At 37.5% G+C, this 15,695-nt stretch overlaps 5 protein-coding genes across 5 annotated transcripts; 3 read left to right on the plus strand and 2 right to left on the minus strand.

Moving 5' to 3' along the window:
• The first annotated feature begins 494 nt into the window (after positions 1-494).
• Positions 495-7,989, plus strand: WALSEDRAFT_43333 (hypothetical protein). The gene is made up of 10 exons (XM_006956608.1): positions 495-852; positions 906-972; positions 1,022-2,796; positions 2,846-2,963; positions 3,013-3,776; positions 3,820-3,840; positions 3,891-4,111; positions 4,156-4,964; positions 5,010-6,822; positions 6,871-7,989. Exons 1-3 carry the CDS (start codon positions 626-628, stop codon positions 2,405-2,407), a joined length of 1,680 nt encoding a protein of 559 aa, XP_006956670.1. The 5' UTR covers positions 495-625; the 3' UTR covers positions 2,408-2,796; positions 2,846-2,963; positions 3,013-3,776; positions 3,820-3,840; positions 3,891-4,111; positions 4,156-4,964; positions 5,010-6,822; positions 6,871-7,989.
• On the minus strand, positions 495-8,010 carry WALSEDRAFT_59536 (hypothetical protein). The gene is made up of 11 exons (XM_006956607.1): positions 6,871-8,010; positions 5,010-6,822; positions 4,156-4,964; positions 3,891-4,111; positions 3,820-3,840; positions 3,671-3,776; positions 3,013-3,626; positions 2,846-2,963; positions 1,022-2,796; positions 906-972; positions 495-852 (listed from the first exon to the last, which is right to left on the minus strand). Exons 1-3 carry the CDS (start codon positions 7,800-7,802, stop codon positions 4,449-4,451), a joined length of 3,261 nt encoding a protein of 1,086 aa, XP_006956669.1. The 5' UTR covers positions 7,803-8,010; the 3' UTR covers positions 495-852; positions 906-972; positions 1,022-2,796; positions 2,846-2,963; positions 3,013-3,626; positions 3,671-3,776; positions 3,820-3,840; positions 3,891-4,111; positions 4,156-4,448.
• On the plus strand, positions 2,743-4,329 carry WALSEDRAFT_62652 (DUF455-domain-containing protein; the record flags this gene model as incomplete). Its single annotated transcript, XM_006956609.1, has 7 exons — positions 2,743-2,796; positions 2,846-2,963; positions 3,013-3,626; positions 3,671-3,776; positions 3,820-3,840; positions 3,891-4,111; positions 4,156-4,329. 7 exons carry the CDS (start codon positions 2,743-2,745, stop codon positions 4,327-4,329), a joined length of 1,308 nt encoding a protein of 435 aa, XP_006956671.1.
• A 929-nt stretch (positions 8,011-8,939) lies between the features above and the next one.
• Positions 8,940-10,381, minus strand: WALSEDRAFT_59538 (ornithine carbamoyltransferase). Its single transcript, XM_006956610.1, has 3 exons — positions 10,194-10,381; positions 9,815-10,144; positions 8,940-9,764 (listed from the first exon to the last, which is right to left on the minus strand). The coding sequence occupies exons 2-3, from the start codon at positions 10,059-10,061 to the stop codon at positions 9,013-9,015; spliced, it is 999 nt and encodes a 332-aa protein (XP_006956672.1). The 5' UTR covers positions 10,062-10,144; positions 10,194-10,381; the 3' UTR covers positions 8,940-9,012.
• Positions 10,224-10,991, plus strand: WALSEDRAFT_15609 (hypothetical protein; the record flags this gene model as incomplete). The annotated part of the gene is made up of 4 exons (XM_006956452.1): positions 10,224-10,382; positions 10,433-10,442; positions 10,490-10,550; positions 10,613-10,991. The coding sequence occupies 4 exons, from the start codon at positions 10,224-10,226 to the stop codon at positions 10,989-10,991; spliced, it is 609 nt and encodes a 202-aa protein (XP_006956514.1).
• Between the last annotated feature and the right edge of the window lie 4,704 nt (positions 10,992-15,695).

Here is a 15,695-nt window from a genome sequence, read left to right on the forward strand (position 1 = left end):
GCTAGATTATATCATGTTAGTTAGATTAGATTACGCACTTGCGTTCCGGAACTTTATTTACGTAACCGGAAAAGAGTGTGATGTAGAATTATAATAATGTAAAATAAGGTTATATATATGTCATTGGAGTTAAATTAATGATTGCATTAGGCTGCATGAGTTTTGACAAGCAAATTTTCATCCCGGATTTACGCGGGAGCATATAGAGGGATGAAAAAGATAGCAATGTACGGGTAATATTAGGGATAACATTTATTTGATCGGACTTTAGGGAAAGTATCTCATTTATCAGGAACTTTGAGTGAAAGGTACCAAAGCGCGAATGTGAGGGATTAAAGGAATATAGAGGGAATAACTAATAAATTGTATAACTTTGTAGCCTAGATTCATAGCATTTTTTTAATAATTACGGCCTATTAACCTTCGGCTGAATGTATTGAAATTAAAGCCGACCAAGCTGAGGGATCGTATCTTGAATTGTGACGACAGAGAGCAGCAAAGGAACTAATTATAACTATATAATAGTATAATAGCAGCCTATAGTATTATATTATTATATTCTATTTTATTCACCTCTTCTAAAAGCACAACCATCTTCACGCACATACAATAAGCGAATTCAAGTATGCCATCAGCGGTACCAATATCAGCTGGGCCTGGTAGAGACGACAATGGATACCAGCCATCACCGAGATCGTTCAGATCGATGGGTGGCTTCGGTGGCAGGTCCTTCTCCGCTCAGCAAGGATTATCCTTTACAGGCCCAGGTAGTTTTATAGTTTCACCACGTTTTGGCAGCTATTCAAGAGCCGCCGCTTTACTAGGTACGAGCTTAGGAAAGAGCCCTATCGAGTAAGTACCCCTATCTAACACAGTGGAGTAGTCTCATAATATCCTCTTTCTAGCTTTGAAATGCACTGTGGCAGTGTAGAAACTGAAAACGGTTTACCCTTTAAAGCAGAATCTGAATTCGTGAGTTCATAGCCTCAGCCTATCAGCATCCTCTAAATGTTATCGGCAGTGCAAGAATTACAACTGTTGTGGAATGGAATTGAAAGACCTTCACGATCTTATACAACACTATGAAGAAGCCCACGTCGTCGTTCTCGATGACAGCAAAAAGGAAGATCATGACGGGTTCGACGACGCCCAAGTAGACGATATGGACTTGTCTACTTCTCCATCGAGTATGAATCAGGATAGCAAGCTCGCTAGAATGTCCCTTAGTGCTATGGCTGCCGCAGCAGTAGCTCATAGTGACAAAAATAATGACGCAACATCCGCATTCGAAACTTCTATTTTACACTCAAATCCAAGAGGTGCACCTACATCTTTGCACGCTAAGGCACCGCTTGGTAGCTTTGGCCCGCCTTTCTCACCAAATTTGGAATCTGAAATGAGTAGTCAACCAACTTCACAGGATGACGACGAAATGTTCGATGCTGAGCCATCGAGTAGTATGTCTTCACATTCATCACAAGCGATTAACGCTATGCCCTTATTCCCATCGACAAGCGGTAATAATGGACAAAACAATGAACAGCCACAATGTGTCACCCCTGGCTTACTTTTTCCAACGACTGGCGCACAAAGAGGTGCTGCCGATGCAGCAATTAAGGCTTACAATAATGGCAATAATAACAATAATAATAATTTAACTAATAATAATTCGAACCCTCCCGCCACATCTACAACACCATTACAACCATCTTCGAGCGTTGGAACGCCGAGTGCGTCTGGTAAGGTAACACCAACATCATCGACACCTACACCATCCATGTCTGGTGTCGCACCTGCTGGTCTATCAGGTACACCAGTCGATTCAGGTGAAGGTGGCAATGACAAACCATTTAAATGTCCAAATCCTGGTTGTTCAAAAGCTTACCGTCAAGCGAATGGATTAAAGTATCATAGATTACATGGTCAATGTAATTACGTTGTTAGAGATGGTATGGAACAAGACGGTTTAACATTAGCAGAAGCAGAAGCAGTCGCTAGACCATATCTTTGTCAAGTTGGTCATTGTGATAAACGTTACAAGAATATGAACGGTTTGAGGTATCATTATGCACACTCAGGTGCACACGGTGCAATCGGATTAGCGATGTTGTCGAATGGTACACATCCTACACCCCCACCTGCACCAGCACACGTTAGGGAACGTAAAGATAGAGAACGTAAAGCTGTAGCTGCTGCAGCTGCGGCAGCAGGTTTACCACCACCTCAATCACCCGATGGTGATGATGATGATAATTTATTAGGTACACCTCCGGCGTCAACGACGTCACCACTTTCACAACATGCAACTCCCATACCACAACCGCGATCATCAGCTCCAGCCACACCGACAATATCTAACGCAAGTACAGCTTTGTCTACGTTAGCATCAGGAACTATGCAGTATTAAGTATACAGTAGACTTTAAAGAAACCTAATTTAACAGTTCACTTTGATTCTCAAACTATTATAGACGATTTTTTTTACTCATAAACTCAAGTTTGTTTATTTCTTTTCCAGATTTATAATTTAAACGGAGCAATCTGTTGACATATTTGATAACAATTGTAATTTTAAACTAAATTATTTTCATTCAATTCATTCTCAACTGCTTATCTAAAAAACACTGAAGAAGAAAATATGGTATTCATTAGAATAGATCGCTTAGAAAATTTAAAGGAGAGTAAAAGGCATGTCATCACTCTAAGATTTCGTAATGAATATCAGACTTTGGTATTATTTCGTATGGAAAGTCTAGCTGAGGACGGTAACATCAATATAAAAGAATTTTATGCATTGGTATGCCTTCATTAGAGTTATATCCTTCAATTTACTTAAATTCAATTAGGAAAGTAATTGTCCTCACGCTGGTGCACCTATGGAAAATGCTTCATTGGAATTAGTTGAGGATGATATAGAAGATGTAGTTGATGTTATCGCAGTTTGTCCATATCACGCATATGATAGTGAGATATATTTCTCTCTAGTTTATACCACTTCTTACAACTATTTCAGTTAGTTTATCATCCGGCGAATCAAGTTACGGCGTAAAAGCCTGTACATTTGAGGTACAATTACGTGATAATGAGTTATACATTAATACAAATGATTCTTTTAATTGGGAAGTCGTCGGCATACGGCCTGTCTCGGAAGAATTCGCAACGTCGAAGAATGAGACACCTCAGAGTGTTGCAATTGAGAAGATATCAGGACCTGAACCGAAAACACTGGCACATTGGGCAGTACTCATACTCAAAACTGCGGATCCAGAGCTCAAAATTGCATACACTCGAAGAGCAGGTGAATTATTCAAGACAGGTAAATTGCGTAACATAGGAAAAGCTATACCACCTGAAAAGCCACCAAGGAGTCATTTAAGGGAGGTTGATCCTTCACGTGCAGGTAAGAGAGGTAAAGCAGGTTCCTTACAATCACGTATTGCTTTGCTTCATTCCTTGGCAAATATTGAATTATGGGCTGTTGATTTAGCGTGGGACATTATTGCACGCTTTAGCGCATCATCTCCAGAACCAAATAGTAACCGTATGCCGATGGATTACTTCTCAGATTGGCTTCAAGTTGCCCTAGATGAGGCAAAACATTTTAGTCTCTTAAGACGTAGGCTAGAGGTATGTATAATTGGTTTTCGCAGTTTACGTTTAAATTTCCGTAGGATATGGGTAGTTACTTTGGTGCTCTTCCTGTTCACGGTGCGCTTTGGGATAGTGCTGAAGATACCAAACATAGTCTTATTAGTAGATTGTCCATCATTCATCTAGGTAAGTTTTACTCTCTAATGTGTTTGTATCTAACACTCTATAGTACATGAAGCTAGAGGTTTAGGTTGGTTGTTGATTGATTGGCCATACTGTAATTTTTAACATTTTTATCAGATGTTAACCCAGCTACTATTGAGAAATTCCGTGCAAGTGGTGATTTAGAATCTACTGAGGTATTAGAGACGATACATCATGATGAAATTACTCATGTCACTGCTGGCCATAAGTGGATGCTCTATTGTTGCAAACATTCAAATTTGGATCCAATTGAAACTTTTAGGAAGGAAGTTAAGTTGAATTTTAGTGGTAAATTACGTGGACCATTTAATATCAAGGTAAGTATTATATTCAATACATCTATCATTCTCAACCCCACCAGGATCGTCAAAAAGCAGGTCTCAATGAAGGATGGTACAATGATCTTCAAGGTGAAAAGTCAAGCACCTATAAACCAACTATGATAAAATCTGTTAAAGAGCAAGCATTACAAGATGCTATCAACAATGAAAACGAGGAATCGATTGCAGACAGCCTACAAAAGACTCAACTATAATTTTCAATATATATATATATATATAGATTGTACAACTAACATCCTTTTGATAGATTAATAGACCGATTAATGAGTGTTATTGTAAAATATGCCATTGCTGTCTTTTATGTACTTTTTTTTTATATTGGATTTGGTAATTTACGTAAACATTGACCATTAGAATTATTTGAAACTATGGTATCAACATCATCCTGACTAGTACTTTCGTCTTGACTATCAATTGCTGTCCATTTATCAGGACATGGTAAAAAGTACTTATCAATAGCTTGTAAAAATCTCTTCTGATATTCAATTGGTGGTAAAACAGTTACTTTAGAATATCTAGTTGATTGAGTTGGATTGAAAATTGCTTGTTTTGAATGTTTACCTGCACTTTCTATATACTTTGCTATAGTGAACGCTCCGATAGCATCAATTATACCAATCACTAATTCACGTCTTCTTAAATCAACCCCAACCAATAACGAATAATCCATTATATTCTGATCCATGAGAAATTGTGTGTCTGATTTTAAAGCTTCTTCAATTATATGCTTTGCATGTGAATGGATAAGGTGCAAATTGATATTATCAGATGTTTCCCAATCTGCATCGCCTAACGTACCACCAGATTTGCATCTACGACCTTCAATTCCCTTTTATTATGTTAGATCAAAATTTTTACACAAAAAAATACCTACTTTTAAGTCAAATACAGTTGATATTGAATGATTATGGAATAGATTCTCCATTACTAATAGATCCATTCTAATAGCAGTATTGGACTTAGATTCTGATGGTGGTGATATTCTAATACTATAAAACCCAAGAATTTTGCAAAGTAACGTAGGTTTATTAGATTGAACATGCTTAAAATAAGCTGGTGCCCATTCAAGTAAAGCATGTTTGTCATCAACTGTCCAACTGGTTGTCAATTGCTTAATAACAAATCTCTCGTCAATTGTTTTGCTGAAATTGGCTTTAGTTTTACCTCCTTCTGCTCTCCAATTTAAACTTCTTGAAAGAGATTTCACCAATTGAGAACTGACACCACATTTACGCCTAAGCGCATCAAACTCTTCTGCAAAGTAGATTGTTATCCCAAATTTGGTTTTATCTCCGAATTCGTATTTAATATGAGGTGATTCTTTGACCTCCTTTACATCACTAGTAGTATTACTAGCAGATTCTTCCATTCTAGCGCTACTACTACGTCCTCTTTTGTCATCATTCAAAAGAGATGCAAGTGATGGTTGAGCGTGCAGCTGATCATCAGGTATAGCACCTTCTCTATTACGTCCAAGAGCAAATATAGAGCTGAAGCTACTTGATGCACGACTAGTCAATGAAGGCCTAAGAGTTGGCGTTGTTGAAACTTGTGAATCACCAGATTTAGCATTTTCGTCGGCGATTATCTCCTCATCGATGTAACTACCGGTGGAACTTGGAGGTGGTGGTACAAACTGCGATACATTGTTCGTGTTGTTACTATCTTGATTAATCATTTCAGGTGATTCACTAATCGCGTCATTATCCCTTAGACTAGCTAAATCTTCTTGTGGTTCTTCCTCTTCTTTCAAGGTTTCAATAGTCTTATTCGTTGCGTCTCTTTTTCTTGATAATTCAAACTCGTTTAGAGCATTCTCAGGTTCTGACGTCCATGATTTACCATAAATATCATTAGTACTACTCGTAGCTGATTCATTATCGCTATTTTGTGATAGTTCTGATACACGTCTTGGAATAGGCTGTGCAGGTATACCAGATGATAAACCGCTTGGTGACCTTTGCCTTGAATTTTGTTGCGTATTGCTCACTGAACTTGCATCACTAGATGCTGACAACGATCTCTTATGAGAATTCTTACTTGGGGTTAATTCTGATGATTGCTCATTAGATCCCGGTTGCTCTGGTTGTTCTGCAGACATTAAATTCTCTAGAATGACATCACCATCGTTACTCTCATTATTATTTCTGAACGAGGCTCTCTGATTAGAGTTCGAGGAAGCATTACTATTCTGACGTTCAGTCTGTGAGCTACCGACACTTGGAGGCCCAATCGAAAATGAAGGATTCTGCGGCATATTACTGGTGGCGGTTGAGCTATCACTCATCATTGAAGTTGGTCTGGATGATGGCGATCGTAATCTGAGCATACCTAGACTATCAATGGAACGCTTAGAAGATAACATCCTTAAATTGAGTAAGCCACCGGGATTATCTGAAGTACCTTCCTTTCTAGTTACTGAGTATGACCATGGGTCTTGTGAATTACTTGTGAATGCTGCCGGGTCTTCACTGTCAGGTTCCCAGTTACAATGTATTACATCTTGAGCTGATGATTGTTGCTCCTTTTCCTTTTTTTCACTTTCCTTATCTTTCTCCCTCGACTTTTCCTTCGAATTTGGAGATATTTGCTGTTTCTCGAGTGTGGAGCTGTTGTCTATTTCGCCATTTTCTTCTGCAATACGCGTTTTCTTCATATTTTGTAGTTCGTCGAGATAGACATCCGAGCTATAGAGTTTTAACATGTCACTTCTGGATCAAAAATTTAGCACTCACGACAAAGCATATGCAATAATAGAGGAGGGCTCATCTTCTCTAACCAGAATACTACTACCAGGGAAGGCATGCACGCGTGGATTGTTGAGATAGTCATTACTGCTTTTTTCCTTTTTAGCGTTGTCCTCGCTATTATCCTTTTCCTTTTGATTATGGTTCATATTATTATTATCTTCAACATTGCTGCTATCTTCAGAGGGTATTATTGCTGGATCTTTGCCCTTATCTTTATCCTTATCCTTCTCTTTTTCTTTCTCCTTCTCTTTTTTACGTAGGTCATTCTTATTATAGTAGCTATCGGGAATGAACTTATTTCTGAAGGCGTCGAGGCGGGCTCTACATGCTCTACTAGTTTCTTTTAATTTTCTTCTTACATTATTGGCATGCTCAGGAGGAACTTCTTTCAGTTGCCTTAAAAGATCCAGTTCTTGTTGATCAAATAACCTTTTGATTCTGTTTGCAGTTGCAGCCGCAGGCGTCAAATGATGTTTTAGTACAGCCGATGATGACACAGCCGATATAGTTGCAGGTTGAAAATGAGAAGCGTTGACATTGTAATGGCTATTGGAAGCTTGAGAAATCGCCAGAAGAGTAGCAGCTGCTTGTGACATTGACTTTGATGAACCACTGTTACTACGATTAAGCTGAACAGATTCAGTATCAGTGTTGGCTTTATTTTTTTTCTTCGTTGAGGATATATGATTGTAATAATCCCTTAGCAAATCATTAAGATGACCTCTCGCTTCGGTCGTAAAGTATATTGCAATATCTTTCCTGGTAGAACGAAAGACTGAATCAGCCGAATCTCTATCTAGTTTAAAACGCTCGACATTAGTAGGATATTGAAGTTCATCCGAAGAGCTACTTTGTGATTCTTTAATTTGTATTTTAGGTCCCTTGATGTCAAATGGATTGATTGGATGGAGAGTCATCTTGATCAGTTTAGCTTTACTGGACAGATCAAACCATCTGACAAAGTTGGTTTTCGAGGGAATATTACTATCGAGACACCTTCTAGAATGATCGCATAATGTTGAAGGTAAGAAGCTATTTGAGTAGTACAACAACTCTAAGTACTTCCCAAAAGAATAAAGTTGTGCACCTTCAGATAAGGTATTGTGAGGAGTGGAATTCTTGCAAATTGTACATTCGATCCAAGTTTTGATAGAATTGTTTGAGTATCTAGAATGGTCATCATATTTAGGTATATGAGAGTTGTATTGTTTTGGGGTATCATCAGGTTTAAGTAGATAAGAGGAATTTTGAGGTGGTGTAGAAGGAGAGAGAGAATCTATAACAGCGATTTCTAATCTCCAAGTGAAATGAATGTATTGCTCGTGATAACCATCGTCATACTCTGATAATTGCAGTAGTTTCGCGATCAATCGCATATCTGATTGACTGTAATAAGAAATTAATGAGAGAGAAGGTTGAGAGTGTTGATTTGAGTGTAGAATGGGTATAGATTGATGATTAAAGAAACCATCCAGTGATGCTTTAAAATTGTAAGTGATAGGAAGATAATAGGATTAAATATACTCACAATTATGCGACAGAAGAGAGTTTAAAGCTGATTTTATATTTGACGAAATTGATTGGTCGTCTTTAGCAAGCTGCTGGAGTAAATGGCCTGCAGGGAAGGATTTAACTGAGGGAGATGTTGATAGTAACTGGGATTCCATTCTCTCTGCTACTCTCGAATACTTGTTCTGTGTGCTAATTGATTGTTGCTGTGGCTGAGTATACTTGAAAAGACTATCAATAAGTTGTCTAACTAAAGACCTCTTCTTGATTAATATGTATATATTATAGCTCTCCATAAGTTTAAACTCGAGTATAATCGACAAAGATGCATAGACTATTATCTCTAATATTTTTAAGACTTTAGTGAGCTCATCTTGATTATAAACCTTTGTGGATACTGAGAAAACGCCAACTATAGTATCATTCAAGCTATAATGAAATTCAATCGGTTGATTCGTTGGAGATAGCTTATAAGAGATGCTGAACTTGCTAAGCGGATTTTCTAGTAGCAAATCTAATAACTGCCTAAACTCTCCCAATTGATCAAAATTAAAGCTGAAATTGAACTGTTTTATTAATTCATTCAGGTAGTCAGTGACCATCAACATGGTCGTTGAATTACAAGCGATATTCTCCTAATATTTTATCAAATATAGACATTATTGTCCACTTCCTATTCTCTGCTTCTTGAAATACCTTTGAGCGAGCGCCGTAGAAGACATGGTCGTCAACTTCTTCTGTCTTCCTTGGTAAGCAGTGCATGAATATCCAGTTATCCTTAGCACCACCCTTTCTAGCGAGTTCCTCTGTCACTTGGAAACCCTTGAAATCATTAAGTCTCTTCGTTTTCTCGTCTTCTTGACCCATAGAAATCCAGGTGTCAGTGACGATGACGTCTGCGTCTTTTACGGCTTCAAGCGGGCTGCTAGTAAATAAAACTTTATCTAAAATGCCTTGTTCCTCAAGCTGTTTGATTATTATGTTGTCGATTTCATATCCCTGAGGACAGCCAACTTTGACAATGGCGCCCAACCTTGGTAAAGAGAGTAGGGTATCGTTGATGATATTGTTGGCGTCACCGACCCAACTGAATGTTAAACCTGAAAGTGGCGCTTCGCTGCTGTAATTGACGCCATAGACTTCGCTAATGGTGAGCAAATCAGCCAAAATCTGTGTTGGATGGTAGAGATCACTCAATGCGTTTATAACAGGTACGCTAGAGTATTTCGCCAAGGTTTCTATCTCTGAGTGTGCGCCAACCCTGGCAAATATACCGTCTGTCATAGAGCTAACGACTCTTGCTGTATCCTCTAAGGACTCATTGACGCCGAGTTGTATGTCAGAAGGAGATAAGAAAAGTGGGTGTCCTCCTGTTGAAATCGACTTAGCACTCTGAAGAAGACAGTATATGAAAACGCACCCAATGCTTGTAAGGAGGTTTCAGCCGCAACTCTGGTACGAGTTGATCTCTTATTAAACAATACAGCGACAGTTTTGGCATCTAAACTTTTAGGGATCGACAGCTTAGCTGGTGGTATTGCATTCTTCTTGAAAGCATCCTTCAGCTCAGCTGAGTGCTTGAGAAGCGTGTTGAGCTGTTGCTTACTCAAATCACCAGTAGAGAGCAAATGTGGCAACTGCTTTGTTAATCTTCCTGTGAACTTCATAATGGCCGTCTGGGAATAGTTCACGAATGAGTCACAACAACTAATGATATAACAATATTTCTCATCCTTCGTCTTGACATTCTCTAAAAATACATTATCAGCCATTAGTTCTCTTATCGTGCCTATATATACTCAAACCTCTACTATCATCATCATAGACAAATGACAGACACTCATTCAGTCACATCCATATCAACGCGGAATGAGCCTCTACAAGCATTCAAGCTACTTCTTATTGGAAACTCAAGTGTCGGAAAGTCATCTCTACTTTTGAGATTCACAGAGAACGATTTCTTACCTGAAGAAGACGCTAATGCAACTGTAAGCTTGATAGCTACTTTTAAGATAACTACTAACATGTATACTCTTAGATAGGCGTCGGTATGTCATACATACACACACACTTTCACATTAGTAATAACCAACAGATTTCAAAGTAAAGTATATTCAAATAAAGGATAAGCGCTACAAGCTCTCGATATGGTGCGTGTTAATATCATAACTCAGTCACTCATTCACATTGGCGTATGATAGGGACACCGGTATGCAAGTTTCGCAACTCATACCCATGCTAACTTCAATACAGCCGGTCAAGAGAGATTTAGAAGCCTAGTTTCATCTTATTATCGAGGAGCTCAAGGCGTGATCCTCGTCTATGACGTGACAAATCGCGAAACATTTGACAAGCTCCGCGTTTGGTTTCAGGAGCTCGATACCTATTCGACAGACGATGCTGTCAAGATTGTTGTCGGTAACAAGACTGACGTCAATCATCAGCGTGCTGTTTCTATAGAAGAAGCGAAGGAATTGGCGGAATTGCATAATGCCATGTTCGTAGAGTGCTCTGCCAAGACTAGCACGGGTGTTAACCATCTGTTCTATGAATTAGCACAAAAAGTAAGCCCTAATTATCGTTATTTGATTGATTAACCGAGCTTAGATCATCGATACTCCTTCTCTACATAAACCAATACCTAAAGCTACGCCCGCGTTCTTTGACACCCATACTGGAAGCGTTAAAATAACTGAAGACAATGCCTTCTCAAGGTATTGTAGTTGTTAATGATAGTTCGATTCAACGTTTTTATTGTATATTAATCTAATGATAACGATTTGTAATGATATAATCAGTCATATAAGATCTAGTGCTCGTTTGCTTTCAGCTATTTGTAGATTTATCCACAACTTCGTACCTTGTAAAATACATACTAAGCGTGATGTAATCATCACATATCATACAGATAAAGTATGAACTAGCTTAACCGCATGCGTGAATAGAATGATTTTCATCCTTCATCATTAAGAGTATTTGTGCAAGCTCATGATATAGAGTTTTCTCAAGTAAATCACCACATCCCGGCACTCGCCATTCCTATCCTATATACAAGAAAGTCGTATTTATTATTTTTCTTGTATTTGAAGCACCTTCCCTACATCAATGCAATGTAAATTACGAAACCGATAATATTTACTCCATGCCAACGCTAATTGACAGTACATTGATACGTGTAAGTTATGTATTAGCCCGAAATCGATTGCTGAGAGAAATATGATCTAACAGGCTTAGGAATATAAAAATTAAGAGTTTACCGAAAATATTCATTCTAAGAATAACGATGTCTTTCATATTCTATGAAACATATTCTTATGGGGTGATTCGTTGTGTTCATATACTTTCGTTGAATCTATGTATAATGAACATGTCCAAATCTATTCCTTTCTTAGTACATTTCATATCAAAGTATATAAAGGTGTATTTCTTTATTAACTTCCCCTATTATTCTAATTTGTTATGTATGTTATATTTCTATATTTTGATGTGATTTATTGTATTTTTTATTCCATTTATTCTAATCTATCCTAGCTGCGTTTGCAATAACTCATTGCCATGCCACAACAAACTGTTTAATGATGAACATTGTAACATACAGTACCATGAGAACATTCACCACTAAAGCTAATTTTTAAGCAATAGCAGTGTCATGACTTGCTAGTATTTCTGCAGGACCTCTCTTTTTGATGAAAATAGTTCCTTTTTCCACTCTATCAGGATTCAGAATTGCTTCTTAAAGTTGAACTACTATGTTCATGACGGATACATAGATACTATCGTTGTACATAGATACGCCCTGATTAGCTTTTGTTTTTGATGTTCCCAAAGCTAGCTGATAGCCTGGATAATCTAAAACACAATTAATAAGGCGGGCGACTGTCAAAGAATGAAAGAAACAGTTTGAATAACATCTTGAAAATGGGCGGGTAGTAATTACGGACGGTTCACCTTATGTTTGATAACGATAAGCTCTAATACCTTGCTACCTTGCTAAGTTTCAAGCTTAAGTAGTGAGACGTGGTTTTGGTAAAATTTCTATTACAATTAAGCGTATGATGACATCAGATGTTGGTACGCTGGATTTACGACTTTAACCAGCTTTTATTAAGTACGGATTTGGTTGCGCCTTGGGGTATGGAATGTGTAAGTCCATTCTTTTGCAATGGAGGGATATCCATTTATTCCTTCGTTTATTGGCCTAGAATGAAATTACTTGAAGCTAAGAGTAGTTCAAGTCATTTATATTTTTAGTTTAATGGAATATTAAAAGACCGTACAGATGATATTTAGTCTATAAATTTTCTAATATGGTATCATTCATGCGAACAACTAAGAGTGCAATCATTCTGGTAGCAGTTACTTTATCGGCGTAGTATTTTGGGAGACGAAGACTACATCGAATTACGAGCAACAGGGTTATATTACAATATGTATCATCTAGTAAAAATTTCTACCCCTATTTTACAATTGTAAAGCTAACCTTCCATCTTGCAAATTGACAACGAACATTTTTGCATTATTATAAAATACCATCGATGAAAGACAAATACAATCTCGTCAACATGAAGTTTTGATGAATTTATTTCGCAAACAACAAGCTGTATGGCAAGACTCATAAACCTTGACTAAGTGTACCATGAAAGGTAGCCTCTGAAATAGTGCACCGTAATTATTAATATGTGTCAGCAACTGAAAATTCTATTCTGCCAATTCAAATCAGGATTTAGAACATAAACGATGATGTAATTTCAGCTTTCGTAGGATTACAAGACACAATGTGATTTTTCTTGTTCGCGAAAAAAAGCCATTAGACACAACAATTCTATGAAATCACAAAGCAATCAACATTTCCATATAAAGAACCAAAATGTGTTGATGTCTACGCTTGATTTTGATAGGAGTCATAGAATCTTCGCTTATACCAAAGTCTTAAATCATTGAGAGTCATCCCTTAAATATACTAATCAAATAAATAAGATTTCTAAATTGTCACGAGTGCTCACTTCAGGTCTAACTGCAGAGAATGAGTAATCATAGTACATTCAAATCAACGTTATATAATTCAAGCCAAATCTTTTTTAGTTAATGAGGCCTAATATAGTCCATGACTCATTTGAAGGATGGAATCAGTTCTTACTTCATTCGATTGTTACTTTATATTAATTATATCATTTGAACTAAATACTGATTAAGGTCCATTTATCATAATGCTGAGATGTTTAATTTACATAAGTTTTTGTACTTTAAGTACATGTTATAGGTGCTTCCCTTTTAGGTGACAGAAGAACGGATAAAGTACAACGAACAAGAGTTCTGAGAGTAATTATCTAGTACCCTTTTTTAGATCATCTAACTGATTGTTGTTTACGACGACAATTTCTGTGGATCTTCCTGAGTAAAAAAAACTCTACGATGACGATTAGCATACACTTATCTTAACCTTCTTCATGAAGCCCCCAGGAATTATTAGAATCCCATTTCCTTGCACGTAGTTACGTATAGAACACCAAAATTAATTACATGAATATGCCAGAGCAGGAAGTTTCGGCATACTTTCAAAATAGTTCTAACGCGTTTTTGCCGAAGTAATCACAATGTCTTCCATTGAAAGTAAAAAGTTAAACATCCTAATATTGAAAACCTACGTTAGCTTTAATATGTGAAACACGCTTATTATTAAGTATGAGAACATTTAACGCTATACATATTGGGTTACGATTATTCAGTCTGCCTCATATGTAAGGTATTCCTGTTACATCTTTTTCACCGTACAGATGTTACTTTTCGTCGCCTTGTCTATACTGCGTAGCAGTATTGTCCTTACACTCGATATAACTCCTTTTGTTCCCACTAGTCCTAGCTAACAAATGATGTTGTATGCTAGTCTTCTATAAGTTCGTAGGTGATCTCTTCACAAACGTTGCAAGTGCCAAAATGAACTGGGTTTGTGATATGATAGAGGTTTTCGGGAACAACGAAGCTGACAAAGAGATTGATTTGAAGAGCAGGTACGTACGAGTTGTAATCGAAATAAACTAATTGTGATTATGGTTATTTTGGAAGTATTAACAAAAAGAGCTTGCACTTCACCAATTTAACTTTGACTCTCAATCTGTTTTACTATGATCAACCATTGCTCTTTTTCGCGTGTCAACAATATTACTATGAGTGCTTCGAATATGTTGTTCAGTTCATGCAAAATCAATCAACAAAAAATGATCCCACCAACAGTAAAACCAGTTGGTCTTATTACGTTAGGCGCCGGTACAGTTACTTCTTTCGATAAGTTCATAGAGATCAAAACATCCGTTTCAAGAATTACAGTTTAAAAGTTAATGAAGCAAAAGTTTTTAGTTTCCATGTATCGTGAGCCTCACGGCGAACTGAGATTGTTAGTTGGTTATAGAGCACGCATTGTAACCAAAGCGATATAAAACTGAATGATATTGGTCATCGATGAGTTGTATTCTTATGGTTTTATTTAGTGTTTCAGTGTGGGCAAACAGATTGCGGTGCCAACAAAAGAGACTGAAACACAAGAACGACTATGGTTGTTATCTGTGATACAGTATCGACCATTTTCAGCGAAGTGGTTGGTTCCCGGGGTTTGCATTCTGCAACGACCATTGGAAACCTATAACCGAGCTATGCATATCAATGTCATTACGAGTTCAGAGATTTCAAAATACAAGATTGCAAGAGAGTAATGTTCTTTAGACTTATAAATTTACAAAGTTGATATCTAGCGCACAAAACTCGGATGTAACTCTTATTGTCCAAGAGGTTACAAGCGTTCGGGTTTCGCAATAAAAATTCTCATGACGACCATGTTTTGTTCTCGCGACATAATAAAATTTTTGTTTACTACTTCGACTGATAGCTAAACAGTAGCATTCGCGTGCTGTGCATTCTGGCCGCGCCTCCCAATCAGTCGCGAGAAACGTATTAATTATGATGAAAATATGTAAGAACACATGTGCCCAACCCAATTAAGCTAAAGCGGCCTCATAACTTGGTTAGTTGGAACTACGGGACTGCCCCAGCCAGCCAAAACGGTCTTGCTTCTGTGTATTAAGCACATGCAGAAAGCAACCTTGGTGGATTTGAATGGGCAAAAGAATGTAACTGTGCAAAGAGCGAAGTCGACCATATCATTTCGTTTACTATGGAGTTCTTGTATAAAAACATCGCGGATTATTGTTATAATCGGCGGTAATCCTTTGATAGAGGGTTTGTAAAACAACGGTACCAAGCTCCTCGAATACAAGCGGTGATCTGGATGTACACAAGTATTTTTATCA

Source organism: Wallemia mellicola (genome assembly GCF_000263375.1).
Source record: "Wallemia mellicola CBS 633.66 unplaced genomic scaffold WALSEscaffold_3, whole genome shotgun sequence".
Taxonomy (NCBI): domain Eukaryota; kingdom Fungi; phylum Basidiomycota; class Wallemiomycetes; order Wallemiales; family Wallemiaceae; genus Wallemia; species Wallemia mellicola.

What these genes read in the sequence shown, in the direction of transcription:
- WALSEDRAFT_43333 (XM_006956608.1), top strand. Translation starts at nt 626, where the DNA reads ATGCCATCAGCGGTACCAATATCAGCTGGGCCTGGTAGAGACGACAAT. An exon ending in TTAGGAAAGAGCCCTATCGA is followed by an intron (nt 853 to 905) that starts GTAAGTACCCCT and finishes TCCTCTTTCTAG; the next exon opens with CTTTGAAATGCACTGTGGCA. An exon ending in TTAAAGCAGAATCTGAATTC is followed by an intron (nt 973 to 1,021) that starts GTGAGTTCATAG and finishes TGTTATCGGCAG; the next exon opens with TGCAAGAATTACAACTGTTG.
- WALSEDRAFT_59538 (XM_006956610.1), bottom strand. Translation starts at nt 10,061, where the DNA reads ATGAAGTTCACAGGAAGATTAACAAAGCAGTTGCCACATTTGCTCTCT. An exon ending in AACCTCCTTACAAGCATTGG is followed by an intron (nt 9,765 to 9,814) that starts GTGCGTTTTCAT and finishes CGATTTCAACAG; the next exon opens with GAGGACACCCACTTTTCTTA.
- WALSEDRAFT_59536 (XM_006956607.1), bottom strand. Translation starts at nt 7,802, where the DNA reads ATGACTCTCCATCCAATCAATCCATTTGACATCAAGGGACCTAAAATA. An exon ending in ATTATTGCATATGCTTTGTC is followed by an intron (nt 6,823 to 6,870) that starts GTGAGTGCTAAA and finishes AAAACTCTATAG; the next exon opens with CTCGGATGTCTATCTCGACG. An exon ending in CAACTGTATTTGACTTAAAA is followed by an intron (nt 4,965 to 5,009) that starts GTAGGTATTTTT and finishes ACATAATAAAAG; the next exon opens with GGAATTGAAGGTCGTAGATG.